Below are 18,304 nucleotides of genomic sequence, written 5' to 3' on the forward strand. Positions count from 1 at the left end.
AAAAATAATTCATAAATTGATAAATAGATAGATACAGAAATAGTTCGTCTAGGTCGAGTATGATTCAGACTAGGTCAAGTCTGACCCATAGTACGTTGTGAATGGTTCAGACCTGGTCAAGAACGGTTAAGACTTTGTCGCGTATGGATCAGACATGTGTATGATTGTTAAGTAATGATCGAGTAAAGTTCGAGTACCAGTTCAGACTGTTATAATTAATTTTGGTCAATACGACAGGCGAGTAAATTCCAGACTAATTCAGACTAGTCGAGTAAAACTCAGTACATTCGAGTACAGAGATAGGTCATTTCAGACGTTCACTGGTTTGTAGGGTCTTTCAATAAGGCAACATAGCCACATTGTCCGTCAATTCATTCTAGGAATTGATGCTTATGAATGAGGAATTTAACCAATGTGGTTTAGTATTTTTGGCAAATAAATATAAGAAGATGTGATATGAATGCAATGAGGTAACACTCCATCCAACCACATTAATGTGTTAAAATGCAAATCATGATAGATCAAAGTACAGCCTTCAACACAGAGCCTTGGCTCACATCAGCAAGCTATAAAGTGCCCCATAATGTTAAACAATTCAAAAAGGAAAAAAACAACGGTCTAACTTATAATAGAAACAGAGAAATGAGAAACCCTTATTAACCATATGAAGAAAAAAAACGACAACCACTGAACACCAGGTACATGACTAAGGATAACTACAAACAAATGCAGCGGGTATAAATGTTTCAACAGGCGCAAACCTTCACCATAAAACACCTTGGCAAAAACTATATAAGAGAACTTTTATGCAACAAACAACTTTAAGCAGCAAAACAAGCAGCAATCAAAGGGAAATCTTAATATCAATCACTTAACTGCAATGGTCAGTCCATTTCTGACGTAATTCAGCATAGTCGGGTAAATATCAGTACAGTCGAGTACAGATGTAAGCGATGTCAGATGTTTACTGGTTTGTAGGGTATTTTAATGACGCAATATGTCCACAATTGTCCGTCAATTTTACCTAGGAACTAATTGCCAAAGTTGTGTATTTTTGGCAAAAACCTATATAGGAGAAAGTCTAAGCAGCAAAGGAATATTTAAAAACAAAATCACTTAGCAGCAGTTATTTAGATAATGATGTTCTACAAAACTATAGTAGAGACAAATTGAAGAAATATGATAACATTGTGTATTAATTATTCTATTTTAATATCAAAATGTAGGAGAAGGGCCATTGTTGAAGGAGACATAAGTGAGCGTTACAAGGTCTTTAGAACCTATATTTCAAACAGTTTTCTTATAATTCAATATAAAGCAAAATATGGCCCTGATTAAAATTGTTTATTCAATGCGATGAAAAAAAAATATCAGGCAATACATAGTGCAACTGTCATATTGACGTTCTAATACTTCCAAAATAACCATAATACATTGAAAAAAAGTAAAATCACAAAAATATTGACCTCCGAGGAAAATTCAAAACCGGAAGATCCTAATCAAATGGTACAATCAAAAGCTCAAACAGATATAACGAATGGGAAACAAAGTGAAAAATACGTTGAGTCACGTTTATCAAAATATAATTCATTTGATTTATGGGGAATTTATGAGATCTAGTTAATATTGGAAAAGACGACTTTGTTATCATTATGCTAGTTAATCTATGAATATATAAATATATTCAAATGCTTTGCCTTGTACAGTCAATTTCGAAATATAGTATTAGTTTGAATGTATGATGGCTTATTTCTTAGCCGAAAATATTTAGGTAAAAAATCGAATAATTTTTCAAATTTTTAATCTATCGAGAATATGTCAAATTGTAATTTAGAAATTCGCCTGAGAAATAATTCAGAGTTATTTTCATTATTCCGAAAAATATTTGTTCACCTCTTCGTCTGTAACTTCATCAATGCGATAAGGGAACTCAGCCCATTTCTTGAATTTAACCAATTGTTTGGAATTTTTGTCAAAGAAACTGACCTTTGCTTTTGCAATTGCTAAAAATGCACATTCCTTATAAACAAGTATTACTCCCCAACTGTGACCACAAATTTTGCCATCCACACTTTGAGTTTTTTTTATCTTGTCAATTTGTTTTACCTTTTCAAAAGATTTGCATTTTATTTGTGAAAAAATAGTTTTGTCATATACTATGTAGTGAGTCCTATTAATGTGTCTAATGAAATCTCCATCAGTAACTGGTATTCCACAGAGCCTGCAATGAACAGTAAAAGCTCCTATTGATTTACTATCTGCTTGACGCTGTTGGATAAGCCGTTCCTGAATTTCGGACGCATATATCCCTTGTTCTGCTATTGCTATATTTGCAGTGAGGTCAAGGTCTATCACTTGCTCAATTGCATTCTTCATGTAGTATTGCCGAACAATATTTTGTGTTTCTCTTTTAAAATCTTCTGATGTCGCCAGTATGACTTCTTTTCCACCTTTGTTTCTAATACGCCCTAACAACAAAAATATAGATATAAAACGATGCATTTTTAAACATCACCGAAAGATTTAAAATATAATAAAAAAAAAAAGAGAAATGTTTCAAGGCTTTTACTTCTGGTACGTTGCTTAGCAAATGTTATCACTATAACAGAACTATAAACATTGCCATACAATGTTTAACCCACCGTATTCTCAAAAATGCCTACACCAAGTACGGAATATAGTAGTAGTTTTTCACTTGCTCCGTTCATTGATTTTGTTTGATTTGTCAGTTTTTATGGACTTCGGCTTTTTTAATTTGACTTATTATATTTTTTTGTTTTAATTTATTATTTTCATGGGACTTTTAATCGATGAAAAATTATATCATTCAAGTTTTAATAAGCTTTGCAGTTTATATACTTGCTTCACATTCTATTCCAACAATGATAAATAGGTATATCCAAGTCCATTTGACTAAGACAGATAATAAAAAATGAAATTGTAATACATGTAATAATTTATTTTTTTTTTTTGCGTGAGGGCAACACTACCGATAACGCACCCGCGTTTACAACTGGTTTTTGTGATGTTCTTGTTGCTCAGTATTTAGTATTTTTGGAACTGTTTGTTTTTGTTGTCTTTCAATAGTTTTTCTTTTAAATGAATTAGTATTTTTTTCGTCTAATAGTTTTTGATTTGACCATTGGTATCACCATTCTAATTTACGATCACACAAGTATATCGTAGGATTTTCCAAAATACTTGCGAGAACTAAATCAAATATTTCCCACCGCTTAATAGAGTTTTGGATAGTAATGTATGCTAGTGATCAAGGATCAATCAGGGACATTTCATAAGTAATATCTTTTGTACTTTTTTATTCTAAGCATTTTCACTATTACCTCTCATTTGATAGCTACTAATTTCATCTGCTCTGAACTTGTATCTAATCATCAAATTGCATTGTGGGATGTCAAGTCCTTCGCATGCAACAGAAGTTGCAACAATACATAAATGTTCTCCTTCTCTAAAACGTTCCATAACTTCGAGTTGTTGTTCAATGTGAAGACCTGTAAGTAAATTGAAGGTTATTAGTTTTACCAATAAAATAATAACCAGCATGATAGACATTGTGTCATCTGTAATTTCTTCCTTCAACCTATATTCTGATATCGACCTTTCAGTGAAAAGTAATAATTAATGTTTTCAATCATGTGATATATTGACAAAGTTTTGTGACTAGTCATCAACTGTACCTTTCTATTTGATTGGCTGGGGGCTCTGATAAATCGCGTTTCTTTTAGACAGGAAAGGGGTTAAACAGCGTCTTGCTACTGTAAACCAACTTATTGTCGCGGATACTATAGTCCTTTCATGCTAATTTCGCGACAATTTAATTTCGCAATTTTCAAGTTTACTTGATGTTATTCAATAAGGAAGGATCCAAGTTTAACAAGTTCGCGACGATTTATTTTCGCGTTATTTTTCTACTCGCGAAAATAAGTTGGTTTACCATATATATGCATGACTATTCTTCTATCCAAAGATATAAGACTTTGAAAATATAAATTTTGTGGGTAGAGACTATGACATATCTTATCGATCAACCAATTTGTGATGGTGACCTTAAAACTTATGTTGTGTCGAATCCTGTCTTTTTTCCACATAACTACGTTGATGGTTTTTTTTTTTCACGTAAAGAGCACATTCCTGTTAATTCCATAAGTATATTAATGTAAACAGGAATGACCTTAACGATTTTACTGAAGTATGTTAACGCCATATGACGGGTGTATATTTCTGCTGAGTAATCGAAATTGATAACTGGATACTAGAAGTTGAAATCATCTCGTTTGTCATACTTTAATTTGTCACAAGATTCCGTATTTATCATTGCCCGACGGGTAATATGTATGAAGTCGATCAGCAACGTCAAGCAACAGTTGGGTATAAATTGAATTTGTAGTATTTTGTCAGCTTTCCTTAATGAATAGTTATATATATATATATATATATATATATATATATATATATATATATATATATATATATATATATATATATATAACTATTCTACAAAACAAATATTGACACCTTGTGTTTGTGGCATAACATCTTGGTCACAGGTTCATTGTTTTCTGTTTAGTATTAAATTTATATTAAGATCCATTTTGTTACATCTTGTGATCAATTTTATTTGGCAATCGCCAATGGCAGTCAGCAGGGTTAAAGAACATCAGTCGTTCGACCTGTTAGTCAAATGCGTTTTGTTAAAATATACTTTTTCACTTTTTTGGTCTTTTCGCAAATGTTGTTTGTGCAGTATTTAGACCCTTTTCTACAACGAAATTTGTTTTACATGCACACGTATAAAAATTGCGGTTTTTATCCAACGCAATCATAGGTTTGAACGTAGTTTTCAATTTAGACTTGTGTATAATATATATATATATACTGTATATACGGCTACAGTGCAGGCGATTTGGTGTCACGATATCTCAGTAGCAAATTTACAGATCTAACATTGTTGGGTTGATGTTTAGACGAGTTGTATATACATAATGTACACAGCCATGTATCACCATCACTGCTGGTGATCCGATGGATAAATCTGTTGTAGAGTTGTCACTGGCTCAGACGTACTTATATGTATAATTATTTTCTGTGACTGTATCTTACATTAATTTGTAAGATCCTTTACTATAGATAATTTAGCTGACCTGTAAAAATAACATCTCCATGCCTTATATATCATGTACTGTAGTACGACGCTAGATTAAAACTGACGTGGAAAGGTAACACCCGGCCACCGAAAGCTTCATTTTTATGAAGCCCAGGTGGTCGTGTGGTCTAGCGGGACGGCTACAGTGCAGGCGATTTGGTGTCACGATATCTCAGTAGCATGGGTTCGAATCCCGGCGAGGGAAGAACAAAAAATTGGCGAAAGCAAAGGAGTAGGGGCAATAAGGCCCTTGTTTGGCCCAAAAAATACTGCAAATTTAAAAGTTATAAAAAAAAATTAAATTACTGTACAGTATCTAAGGTACAAGGTATTCAGAAAAACAAAACAATTTTGGACATTGAACAAGTGACCATGGCAACAAATCATGACTTAATTTGCATAATTTGTAAAATTTCGGGATTTTCTTTGTTTTTCATCAAATTTTTAAGTATATTTGAGATTGATAAAGTATGTGCGCACCCAAGAAACAACTTTATATTTGGTGAGATTTTGTCAATAGTTATCATAAAGCTTCTGTTAAATTATTTTGTTGTTTCTTGGCTGCGCACAATGTTTCCACAACAGAAATAAAGATAGAAAACTGCATAAATTCTGTATTTTTCATCGTTTTTGTGAAAACAGTTACATATTATGACGTAATTGTGACGTCATCACATAAAAATCTTAATGTTTTTCATTGATATTTCTTGACCCTGTGCATTTTTAAACATTATGTGCCAATTTGAAAAAGTTATCAAACATTTTATTTTCTTGGGCCAAAACCAGGCCTTAATGTCCCTACTCCTTTACAGATCTAACATTGTTAGGTTGATGTTTAGACGAGTTATACTGTATAAATATATTTATTCACATAACATGGTTTATTTTCTGGAATAACTGTTTTCAACCATGATCGATACATTGTACCAAATGTTAGAAGATAAGACATCGCCTTTCTTTCTTTTCATAACGTCATTGTCTCAACCGAATATTCCCAATTAGAAACATCTGTTCGAAAATACAATTGCTTTTATTGAACAATTCACTACGGTAGAATTTTGCAACTCATTAAAGTGAATAATTTTACAGCATAAAATCCCACATATATGGAAAAGCGTTTACTTTATATGCGATTAAGCACGCCATCACATTATTTCACTAACAATTTTGTTACCTGCTTTATCCTTCGCTTTTGTTCTTCCAGTCAGGTGGGTAGCTTTCAAACACTCTGGTAATCTTTTTGCCAGAGCTTTTGCAGAAGCTCTTGTTTTAACGAATACAATAAATCTTGAGTCCTCCTTTAATATTTCATACTCATGGACAAGTGTGCGTATTATTTCATTAACGTCAGGGTTATTTTCAACTTCATGTCTCATCTCACGTAACACTGATGTTACATCTGAAACAGGAGTTCATTTTCTTATATTTGTTTATATTATAAATGATTTTATAGAGTATTAAGAACTTAAGTAATATACTACACGTACGATAAAAGGTGTCTGCAATTACTGAGTTATCTTTAAAACCGAAATGTTTAAGGAAATAAAGTGAAGAATTTAAATCAGAGTTACAGAAGATTGTGAAAATTCCAGAACCTTAGTGAGCACGCTCAGATACCCCACGTCCCCACATTGTCCCTAAGCAAACAAAATTTTACCAGATTTCTAAGTTCAAAGACACATAATTATCTATTATTATTTCTTTTTGTAGATAAACACATTTACATAGTATGTCCTCAATAACTACAAAGTTTTATAATTTTCTGTTGTGTGGTTTCAGAGGAGTTAGGGACAAAATGATGCAGAAGTATGTTTAGGCCGAAATTCTAGTTTCAAAAAGGCATAACTGATAGAAAATAAATTAAATCGTGATTTCGTGACGATATGCACAACTACGCAGTATGTCCTTCTTGTCTCCAAGGTTTCATGTAATTCTATTGAGCGGTTCCAGAGTTGTGATGACTGACGAACGGACGGGTTTAAAAACATTATACCCTACGCAACTTTGTTCCGTGTGGTATAAATATACTTAAACAGTCAATATATGATATACAAATGAAGTTTTTACAGATATCTTGTGTCTGATATATACTTGCCTTTTAGTGCATCTATAATTTGTCTTTCTTGTATTGTGTTTGCTTGTTGACTTTCATAGAAGAATTGTCCATGTGCTTCAGTCAGCAATTCAGTAACATGTGCAATTTCAAGTAATGAATTAATCTCAAGAGATTCTACGTATAACTGCAATAACATCAGAAAGGAAAAAAGGTGAGAGAATTTTTCAACATTTTTTTATAGTTTTAAGAGTGCATTTCTTTCTAACCAAAGTTTTGTAAACGTTGTGTGTCGTTTGTTATAGTTTGTAAAACGTTACAAATGAAGAAACAAATGCATCGTTTCTGACCTTGTTTGAACTGTCAAAAATGTAAAAAAAAATTATTACGCAGGGAAATAGCTTCTGTAGAAGATGTTTTTAACACACAGGACTTATGTGCATATACAGTTTTTCGTCCTCATCAGATGAATATAAAATAGCAGCACTGAAAGGAGAGCAAATACCTAATATACCTAAATTTGAGTAATTATTGACACTGTTATGAGTTATGAGAACCAGGATTATATCTCTTTTTCTTTTGTCAGTATCAATCTTTTTTTAGTGGGAAAAATATGAATACATAATTGATTCAATGTTAAAGTAAGAAAGAAATACAGAATTTGTACTAACAACAGACGAACGACAAACTGTAGAAGCATTTTTAGCAAGTGCATAGTTTGTCAAAGTTTATGCAAACTTTGCAAACCTATGATAGAATCAAATGATCTAAACATATGCTCGCTGGAACGTCTGTATCGTTTGTGTTAGAAAGTAATGCACTCTAAATTTGTCATTTTATGGTCTTTTATAGCTTTTCATTTGCAAACGGTGACCTATAGTTTTAACAGAGCTTCTAGTTTAATCTGCTTTTACCATCATGTTTGTTAAGTGGGAGAAGTGGACGGATACTTCTAAAAAAAGGGAGATGGTGGAGATGGGTGGCAATAGTAATAGGTTAAACATTTTGTGCTGGTCTCCGACAAATCATTTGACATGCAAATAATTGTTTTCAAACAGTTGGCTTAGAGGACGTAAATAGTTTGTCGTACTATCAGGGCCTTTCCGAAATGAGGGGGTTCTTGTCATTGTCCTCTTATTCCCTGTTCCTCTGCTTATGACTATACAATAAATATTGTAAATGTTTTTCTTTGGAATTCCATATCTTTGCCATATTTCATTTTGATTAGTCTGATTCTAAGAATTTCGTTAATATGGTTCGATATGCATAGAAGATAATGTAATGTATGTTGCTTTCGGTAGCACAAATGGTAAGAATAAATGTTTGAGGAAGAAATATTGTCGTTGATAGTGTATATGATGGGAACCACAAGACTTCCTTTCCACCAAAGAGCTCCTGGGTTCACCACTTGTTATTTATGAGGATCAAATTGGTCAGTATTTACTTTTACTTCAATTGTATCAGTTGTGCTTAGACTTTTCTTTAGAGGGAAACATGTGAATTTTTCATCATTTTCAAGCTGGTTATTTATTTTTTATCTTCCTACTATCTTTACTTAAAATATCAATATACCTCTAAAAGTCTTAAACAAATATGTATTAGGCGAGGCACATCTGCGTCCATTAACATAACACTTTCTGTTTTTTGTTTTGTTTCATTAATCCAATGTACATATCTTTTCTCTCTTTTATTAATTGGTGAATTTTCAAGGGCGGTTAACAGAGTCTTTGTGTCTAATCCATTTACCATAAGAAATGAACTCACTGAAAAGGAAAATCATTGTACCATTTTATTATAAAATCATGAAATGACATCATTATACTTACTTATATTGTTATATTTTAAATGAAAGTGACATAATTAAAAAGATAAGATCCTTTTCAACGATCAATATCAGAAGTATAAGTTATATATATAGCACGCCTTTTACGAATTAAACTTATTAAACTCACGAAAAGCGTATGTAGCGCTTTTTATCTTTGAAGAGAAACGTGTAAAACAATCGCTTCATTAATGAGCGCAAATGTAGACAATATGAAGATGAAAAAAAAGTCGAGTTCCCTAAATTGTTTTCTAAATTGGGGAAATATCAAAAACAACTTGAATACTCAATTAAAAACAATTTAACATCAATTTTCATATATCTCACTGACCAATTTTTGAATAAAAAACAATCAAATACAATCTTCTTTATAAGAACATTATTTATAAAGTGGAAAATACAAGAGACAAAATGGAATAAGCAGTATGTTTAAACAATGAACATAAAATGTCACTTGCTGTATCAGGATAGGACCACACACAATAACATCTTCGTGACAAACAAGTCCTGTGAAAAAATAGCCAAATTCGTATATGGTCAATTTTTCCTAAGCGAGTTGGAACATTAATTTCTTAATAAAATTGAACGCCAAGGTCTAATATAACAAGGATATATGAGACCTAGGACCTGAGGATATGCATATTTCATAAACCATTATTAATAAGGTAAGATTGTTTCATTGTTATTTTATACTTTTATTTAGGCAAACAACACCGCTACGTACCTGTACTGTCACTAAATACACGTTCAACATTCTGAATGGCTTTAAGAAGAATGTCTTGTACAAGATCTTGTCGCCTTTTAGTGGAACAAATTTGAACTAAGTAAAATAAAATAAAACATAAAATTTGTTTGCATGATCATTTATGTATTACTAGTACCTAATGTACATTATGATGCAGTAAATAATTACATTTGCATTCTTAAAACAAACATTAGCATTGTTCGTCCGTTTCAATAATTAACTGATTTATAATAGGTAATTTCATCAATGCTTTAATCACTAAAATGAAACAAAAAATCTCTGTTACGCAGAATTGTTTAGGTTTGCAATGATGGACATTACCGTTGAAGTGTGCTAGAAATTATGGACATTTAATATGTCATAAGATGTTAAACCTAAAAATATTTACAGATTTCTTCATATTTTTTTGGGAGATTCGCGTGGCTTCTCCAATATTTAATTGTGTAAATTTGTGATGCAAGTTAGTGATAGAAATTGTTTGCCTGATGGAGTTTTGTGCGATTGTGCATAATATGTTATTTTTTCATCAATACATTTCTTTTCATTGTATTAGAATACACAATGTATGATATGCTACATTACTAGTTATCAAAATGATGTGCAACCGCGTATGTGATGGACACGGTGATGACTGCGGTATCCCTATTTTGACAATTTTACCTATTATGTCTGTTTTGTTCACGCATCGTTTTAAGTATAATGGAATTTGATGCGACTGTCATAAAAGTGAGAGGTTTAGCGCTATAAAACCAGGTTCAATCCACCATTTTCTACATTTGAAAATTCCTGTACAAAGTCAGGATTATGACAGTTGTTGTCCGTTCGTTCGTGTGTTTTATCATTTGATTTTATTATGGACTTTCCGTTTTGAATTTTCCTCTGAGTTCACGGTTTTTGTGATTTTACTTTTGTAAAAATTGCATATGCATAGATAATAAATATTTTGGAAAAGAATAAGATAGTTATAAGTATACGATTCCGTTGTATTATAGTACAGTTCTAATATAGCATTACAATAATGTTGTATAGACACAATCAAAGTATACCGTTTGTAGGTGTTGATGAATATTCCAACAGTTCTTGTTCATGTTTTCTGACAACCGACAGCTTAGAAACATCTAGGTTTGCCATTAAGCTTTGCAAATGTTGAACAGCAGAAAATCCGTCGTCTGCCCTATTCGTTCCTGGCGAGGCAGTCAGACCTAGAACCTGAAATGTTCAGTGTAATAGTCAAGTTAAAACCTAATGGAAAAGGTTGGTTCTGGGGTACTTTCTTTGTGTAATAATCTATTATATTTTGACCATATGTATGTAACGAACTTACGAAGTCAACATTTTTAGACTTGTGTTCAGTTACTAGACATGTTAGCTAAATGATAATCGTTGACAATTAAAAGTGGAAAGTCTAGAGTTGAGTTATTCAAGTAAATGATCATCTCAGAAATACTAATCTAACATGTCTAATTAATGATATTCTAGGCACATCCAATAGCTTTGCTAGCATTTCGTACAATAAACATATCAACATTGGTAAAGATAGAAAATCTTTGTAATATGAGAAATGTTTGGATTGTTAAATTTTTTTTGTCATAGATATGTTGGTCGATTGATATTGCATAATGTCCAATTTGACGAATTTAACAGTCTTTAATCGATTGTTTGGCGTGGTTCGAATGTGGAATCACCACATAGGATTTGAAGTGTTTTAAGTAACACGAAGGGTGCAACAAGTGAAGCATGATTTATAATCCTTCCAGAAGCATCTTATATAACCCCCAGACTTGTTTTTGGTTCGTGTAGGTCAGTCTTTATTTTATTTTTAATATGTCGTGTTCTAGTGGCTGTTTATCTTTGGTCGGGTTTTTTTCATTGCGTTGTCAATGTGTTATCTGCCGCCTTTCATTCAATTACCATGCGAAAGATAAAACATGCGTGAAAGGATACTTGTTTTCCCTATTTACATTTTTGAATATCTAATATAAAATTGTGATTCTGTTTTTACCGGGAAGGGTGGGGATAAAAAGCATTGCGAAATTGACATGTTCATAAATCTAATTTCCTGGAAAGAACAATTGATGTACCATTATCAAGAAGAAGAGAAAAAAAACTTCAATACTATCTTAATATGTCTTAAATAAATACAAAATGGCATACCTATACAAGTTTAAATAACAGTTGGTCGTCCCTCCGAAAACATGTCATCCCGTGACTAAGCGTAAGTCGATGATTATTTTTATAAAAAAACAAGCTTGGACTACTATACTAACAAAAAATTAATTCTCATTTAAAACTTCGCTTGTACTTTTACAAATGAATTCATGATGGACCCGGAAACACCATTTTGTAACTCATTGTCTTCTTTGCATTTTACCCTATTCATTAAATCCAGATTTTTCACTTATTATTTTAAAATAGCTGACAATTGTTGATATAACAGGTAATTCTCAATGCATTGTTTTTGTGTCAAACGTCTTCAAACAATCACCACTGTAATAGTACTACCGTGAATATAAATTTTAATTCACCAATTCTAATTTAACAAACCTGTGGGATTTTCCCGGATTTCGTTTCAAACTTGTGTCTTCTGTAGTAGTTCATGATTTGATGGAAAGCATTTCGTCCCATCACATGGTGACATTCGTCCAGAATAATCAGCGTCAGAAGATCCATCGAGATTTTATTTTTCGACTTTTCGTCCAGGTGATTACAAAGTGATTGTGGAGTACAGAAGAATAAAGATACACGTTGTATTATGGTTGGAAAGGAGTCACATTCAGCCTCTAAACTTGCGTCCCATTTATAAATCTTTCCCTAAAATGTTAAATGTGCTACCATATTAAATAAAGAGATTACTGCATTACACAAATTTTATTTCTCATAATCAAAATATCGTCACATGACTTATTTCTCATTATCAAAATATCGTCAAATGATTTATTTCTCATTATCAAAATATCGCCACATGACTTATTTCTTATAATCAAAATATCGTCACATGACTTATTTCTCATAGTCAAAATATCGTCACATGACTTATTTCTCATAATCAAAATATCGTCACATGACTTATTTCTCAAAATCGAAATATCGTCACATGACTTATTTCTCATTATCAAAATATCGTAACATGACTTATTTTTAATTGATGCATTAGTATATTCTACGAAAATAATCAATCAGACGAGCCACTCTATGTGTATTGGTATTTCCTAAAACATGTAAAAATGGTAAGTTCTACAATGCTTGCAATTCAAATGTTACAATTAACCAATATGAGATACAACTCTTATCTTCGATTGTCGATACCTGGATATTTAGGTCTGTAAAAGTCCTGCATGCTCTGTTGTACTGCTGTTCTAACAGAACATTGGTCTTGTTTATGAAAACAACTTTACCTACAATAGGAAAAGGCATTCTATATGTTAGGAAAACATTTAGCCAAATCTGAATTTCACAACGTACAGAATGATACTAATAAACATTTAAGCTATACTTGGTTTATCATGTTCATTCAGTTGTGTAATAATAGGAATAAGATATTCATTCCATTCAAAACTAAATTTGCGCTTTAGATAATATAATTTAACTGTCTCGAGTCGAGATATATGGTAACACACTTTTTGCAGTGATGGAATATATAGATCTTACCGTTCGGGTATTTGATCAGATGGTCTTCAATTATATGGTAAGCAACATAAGTCTTTCCTGCATTGGTTCCAGCGCATATAATAGTGTTTTGACCTGACACAGCAATCTCGACAAGCTCTTCTTGATATTTTCGTAGTTCAATTAAACTTGGTTTCCTTTCTATAAGTTAAAGCAGAAAACAATATTATTTTTTACTTATTGCAGAGCAATATTGACAGAAAAATATCAATCTTCAAAACTCGAAGCAAGCCATAATCATATCATTTTGTGTTATTGTTTTTGTTGTTGTTTAACTTCTAGGGAGTTTTATATCAGTGACATGCTTGTTGGCATATATTCCACATACCCTCAGCTAGTGATGGAATTGAAGTCATCTGTTTTTCGGACGCCATCACGAGTTGTTTGACCATTATAAAATGTCTGTGTAACAGATGATCACTGATATGTTCTACTTGTTATAACCACAGCCCCGTCCTCTATTCTTCGAAAATGACATCACCTAAATACATCTTTCACCTAAGGTAAATTTGCTATAGCAACATGACGGGTGCAACATGTAGAACAGGATCTGTTTATCCTTCTGAAGTACTAGAGATCAACCCAGATTTATTTTTTTTATTTTTTTTTAGGAGGGGGCATTTTGTGTTGCTCATCTTCACTTTTCTATGTTGGAAATTCATAGACTGTTGTTTGTCGGTGTTTGCGTTTTTACCATGCTTTTGTGATTTCGACTGCATAATGAGTTTAAATATTTCTTTCTTTTCTTCCCCCCTTTGTCTCCTGCATAATAAATGATAATAAATTAATAATGATACCACCTGTGATAGAAAGGACACAGCTACTTGTTTTACTCCCAAGTTTAAGTGTATATGTACCACTATCTTCATCGGTAGATTCTGAAATGACAAGCTTGTAGACCTCGACATGTATATCATCGATTATATCACTTAAACATTCCTGTCCTCTTTTCCTGTCGTATACAATTTCTTCGTCATTCCTCAACCATTCTGCTTTATACTTTGACCCGCTTACAATACATTGCAAGGTCACTGTATTGCCTTCCACACATGTTGTCTCCTGCAAAGTTTTGATGAAAACAACTGCAAAACAAAAAAAGTTAAATAATGGAGCGTGAACTGATCTGAACCTTTCTGAGGAACTGAGGTCTGCCCGTTTTTTGGTGGATCTGCTTTGATCAATATTAGTTCCGTAGTATAGTGTGGGGATCTTAAATTTGTTTTTCTCGTGATATTGTTTTTATATCTATTTTAACTAGGAGTATTTTCTGGAGGGAGTAACACAGTACAACAACAAAAAAACTACTATTACAAGAAATATTTTCTATCCACGTGGACACAAAAATAAAATAAAAAAGATAACATTAGTGTATCTGACCCTGCTTTTTTCGAATTACATTGATTCGGAACCCTCAAAACCAAAAATATGGAGGTCAAGAATGTATAAGTAATTGTTGTCAAATATTGCAACAGTATTACATACAATTCAATTTGTGAAATAAAAACCTAAAAATTAAAAAAAAAAAAACGAAACATTGTAATACTTACCGTTTGCAGTATCTTGCTTTTCTGATATACCCATGGCTGTACAACAAAAATAAACAATGTTTTTATAAGGTCTTTATTGGTGACAGTGTGAAAATACAATTTTCGTTTCATTGGTAAAGAAAGTACCCTGGCGCATTTGTTTTTGCAGTTGATGTTCTGCTCTTTTGCTCCAAATAGGGTATCACGTACCGTGAATTCAAGGAAAATATGTGTTGTATTATAATGTCTACATTGTGAATACCGGTATTATAAGGCAGCAACCATTTGATTTTCTGGGGGGGGGCTATGGTTTTTTTTTCTGGACAAATTTTTTTTTTCGCCTGTGGCGAAAAACAATCTATTTTTTTCGCGACAAGTCGAAAACAATTTTTTTCTTTCAAGTTTAGCATTACATATAGTGGCAGCTGAGGGTGAAACAAACAATTTTTTTTTCTCAGAATCAAAAACAAATTATTTTTTTCTCCAAAAACTGGAAACAAACTTTTTTTTCCAAAAAAAACCATAGCCCCCCCCCCCCCAGAAAATCAAATGGTTGCTGCCTAATGGCTTTGTCTTTTCTTGTTTTTAGATTTCTTGTATTATTCTATGAGTTTCGGTACCGTTTTCTTTGGAATCGTAATCATATAAAAATAAAATACTAGCAGATTAGATACACATTGAACACGGTATTAATTCATAAAATTAGCATGCAGTCCTTTGAATAGAGTATGAAAAGTATCGCAAAATGTGAATTGTATAATTCTGTCGTTATCGTGTGTAAAAGCACGATTTGTATCAAGAATGGCCATTATCAATTATAATAAAAAAAAATATAGACAGTGTGGCAGGATTGACTTTGAGACAATTCTCTGCTGATGCATAATGTCTAGTTGTTAGAGGTCATAGAGCATTCAATGAGTAAAATGGATAAGAAATTAAATCAATATTCTATTTACCTAATATGTATCTATTACGATTTCAATGAAGAACCTTGCCGCTTAAGTCTGAGTCCATAATTTTCAGGTTTTCAATATCAACTCGGATCTGCCGTTCGACGGCCATAAAATTTCTAAAGCAAACTTACCCGCAAGGTGCTCCTTTAATTGTGAAATCTGTTCTTCATAGTCATTACCTCTGCTTCGCCATTCTTCAATTTCTTTCAAGTATTTTCGTTCAGTATCCTCATCCATATTGCAAATTCGCAAATCTTCGACCTCCAAAACAAATTCATTGTTCTTTTTATTACACATGCCTTGTAATCTGCTTGCAATTGATCCAAATTCATCAAAATATTCATGCAATTCCTGATCGCTGACCTCTGTGTTTCCTCTGTGTATTATCTTATTTCTCCTTCTACGACATCTTTCTAGGTCATCACCTGTCTTCATTTGATGAGGCTGAGGGTCGGTTCTAGAATCCCACCCATGAGTTGGTTCTAGTGTAGAATAATGAATGTTTCGCAGAATTGTATAAATCAATGGAATATCAAAATTCTTGTAAGATTCTGTGGTTACCGCTTCTTTAATTTTTGTCCAGTCTGATGATTTTAGACGGCATAATAGATAACGATTTGTATTACAACTGTAATCAATATTTTTAGGGTTTTCATAATATAATAAAACTTCCTGTAGAAATCTGGGTATCAGATCTTGTGCAGCATGGCCAAGACGAGCGTAGTGTGTCTTTGTAGATACGACAGAACCACCAACTGAGGCCATGTCAACTATTTAACGTCATTTCTCCTGGAATATAACGCATTATTAAACAATAAAGCATGACTATTTATAACATAGTAGGAATTCAAAATAAAAAATGTAAGGGAGCAACCATTTAACTTCAAAGGGAGGGGGAATTATATTTTGTCTGAGACAGACGCTACATGTATCAATCCAAAAGTAAAATCACAAAAAAACTGAAATCCGAGGAAAATTCAGAAAGGAAAGTCCCTAATCAAATGGCAAAATCAAAGGCTCAAACATATCAAACGAATGGATAACAACTGTCAAATTCCTGACCTCGAACATGCATTTTCTATTTAGAAAATGGTGCATTAAACCTGGTTTTAAAGCTAGCTAAACCTTTCACATGTATGACAGTCCCATAAAATTCCGTATTATTGACAACGATGTGTGAACAAAACAAGCTGACATAAAAGGTAAAAATGTCAAAAATAGTGGTACAGCAGTCATCGTTGTGTTATAATCCTAATCATTACGTACAAAAACAAACAAATATGTCAACAAAGACAAAACAAAAAGACATATACACAAAGTTCCATGTACTGGATTCCGAAGCAACATAAAACACCTTACAAATATAGATGTATAGTGTCTTCAAGACATTGTTCCACTGCTAAATTGTCTATTCTACTTCCAAGTACACTTGGTACAATAACAAACCTGATAATTAATTGTTCAAATAAGGCTTTTGAAAATAGTGGAATTCATTACTTTTGAAAGTTTTGGTTTTTCTACCCTTTTTACCACATTGCCTCATATTTTTATCCAAAAAAATCACACACCTAATTAAACATGTTAAATGGGCATTAAAAGTCAGAATGCGAATACATATGTTCAAACTCTTTAAGGTCATTTTTAGTAACAAACAAAAGAACTATGTCAATTGGACGTGCTTTTGATACTATAATCGCCTCTGAATTTTTATTAGATAACAATTGTGTTCGCTTTAGAGATTCCGTATATCGTCATGTTATTAGAATTCCAATGGGGACTAACTGAACACCACTTGTTGCGGACCTGTTTCTGTATTGTAATGAGATATAATTAATGACTAAAATCAGCAAAGACCCATCGAACAACATCAGATACAAAAATTTAACAATACTTTTATATAATCGGATGATATATTGGCTCTCAATAATGACGACTTCAGTATGTATACTAAAGAAATTTATCCTGTTGAACTAACTTTAAATAAAGCTAATACTAACAATGAACACTGCCCTTTCCTTGATCTTGATATCTAAATCATTAATGGGAAGGATAATATAGATGATTTTTTCATTTCATATCGTTAATAATCGATTTTTAGATGGTCAACATTTTAAAGTGTTTATATATCTCAACTTGTACGATTCGCTCGTTTATGTAACTATGCATTAAATTTAGCGAGAGAAATTTATGTATTAGTGGAAAATTATTACACCAGGGTTTTCGAATTGCACAACCTAGTCAAAAACATTTACTAAATTTTATCATCGGTACAAGGACATCCTTCGTAAATACACTTCAATATGCAGACATATTCATATGATGAAGACATAATCTTTCAATCAGTTTAATTGAGGTCTGGAGCTGGCATGTCAGTAACT

General features: G+C 32.3%; 1 protein-coding gene across 2 annotated transcripts in view; it reads right to left on the reverse strand.

Annotated features, from left to right (window-relative positions):
- Window positions 1–18,304, reverse strand: part of LOC143044807 (ATP-dependent RNA helicase DHX58-like) — a 46,084-nt gene that overhangs the window by 25,814 nt on the left and 1,966 nt on the right. The window contains exons 2-14 of one of the 2 annotated variants that reach the window (XM_076216976.1): window positions 16,058–16,715; window positions 14,995–15,030; window positions 14,248–14,529; window positions 13,430–13,588; window positions 13,088–13,176; window positions 12,326–12,592; window positions 10,828–10,990; window positions 9,761–9,856; window positions 8,787–8,977; window positions 7,257–7,401; window positions 6,336–6,560; window positions 3,342–3,509; window positions 1,189–2,468 (exon numbers count right to left, since the gene is read on the reverse strand). In XM_076216976.1, the coding sequence (XP_076073091.1) occupies window positions 1,870–2,468; window positions 3,342–3,509; window positions 6,336–6,560; window positions 7,257–7,401; window positions 8,787–8,977; window positions 9,761–9,856; window positions 10,828–10,990; window positions 12,326–12,592; window positions 13,088–13,176; window positions 13,430–13,588; window positions 14,248–14,529; window positions 14,995–15,030; window positions 16,058–16,691 (3,054 nt within the window). In that variant the 5' untranslated portion in view covers window positions 16,692–16,715 and the 3' untranslated portion in view covers window positions 1,189–1,869. Of the gene's footprint in view, window positions 1–1,188; window positions 2,469–3,341; window positions 3,510–6,335; window positions 6,561–7,256; window positions 7,402–8,786; window positions 8,978–9,760; window positions 9,857–10,827; window positions 10,991–12,325; window positions 12,593–13,087; window positions 13,177–13,429; window positions 13,589–14,247; window positions 14,530–14,994; window positions 15,031–16,057; window positions 16,716–18,304 lie in introns of those variants that run through there. The other variant, XM_076216977.1, reaches the window with a different exon arrangement.

The sequence above is a fragment of the Mytilus galloprovincialis genome, chromosome 9 (assembly GCF_965363235.1).
Source record: "Mytilus galloprovincialis chromosome 9, xbMytGall1.hap1.1, whole genome shotgun sequence".
Lineage (NCBI taxonomy): Eukaryota > Metazoa > Mollusca > Bivalvia > Mytilida > Mytilidae > Mytilus > Mytilus galloprovincialis.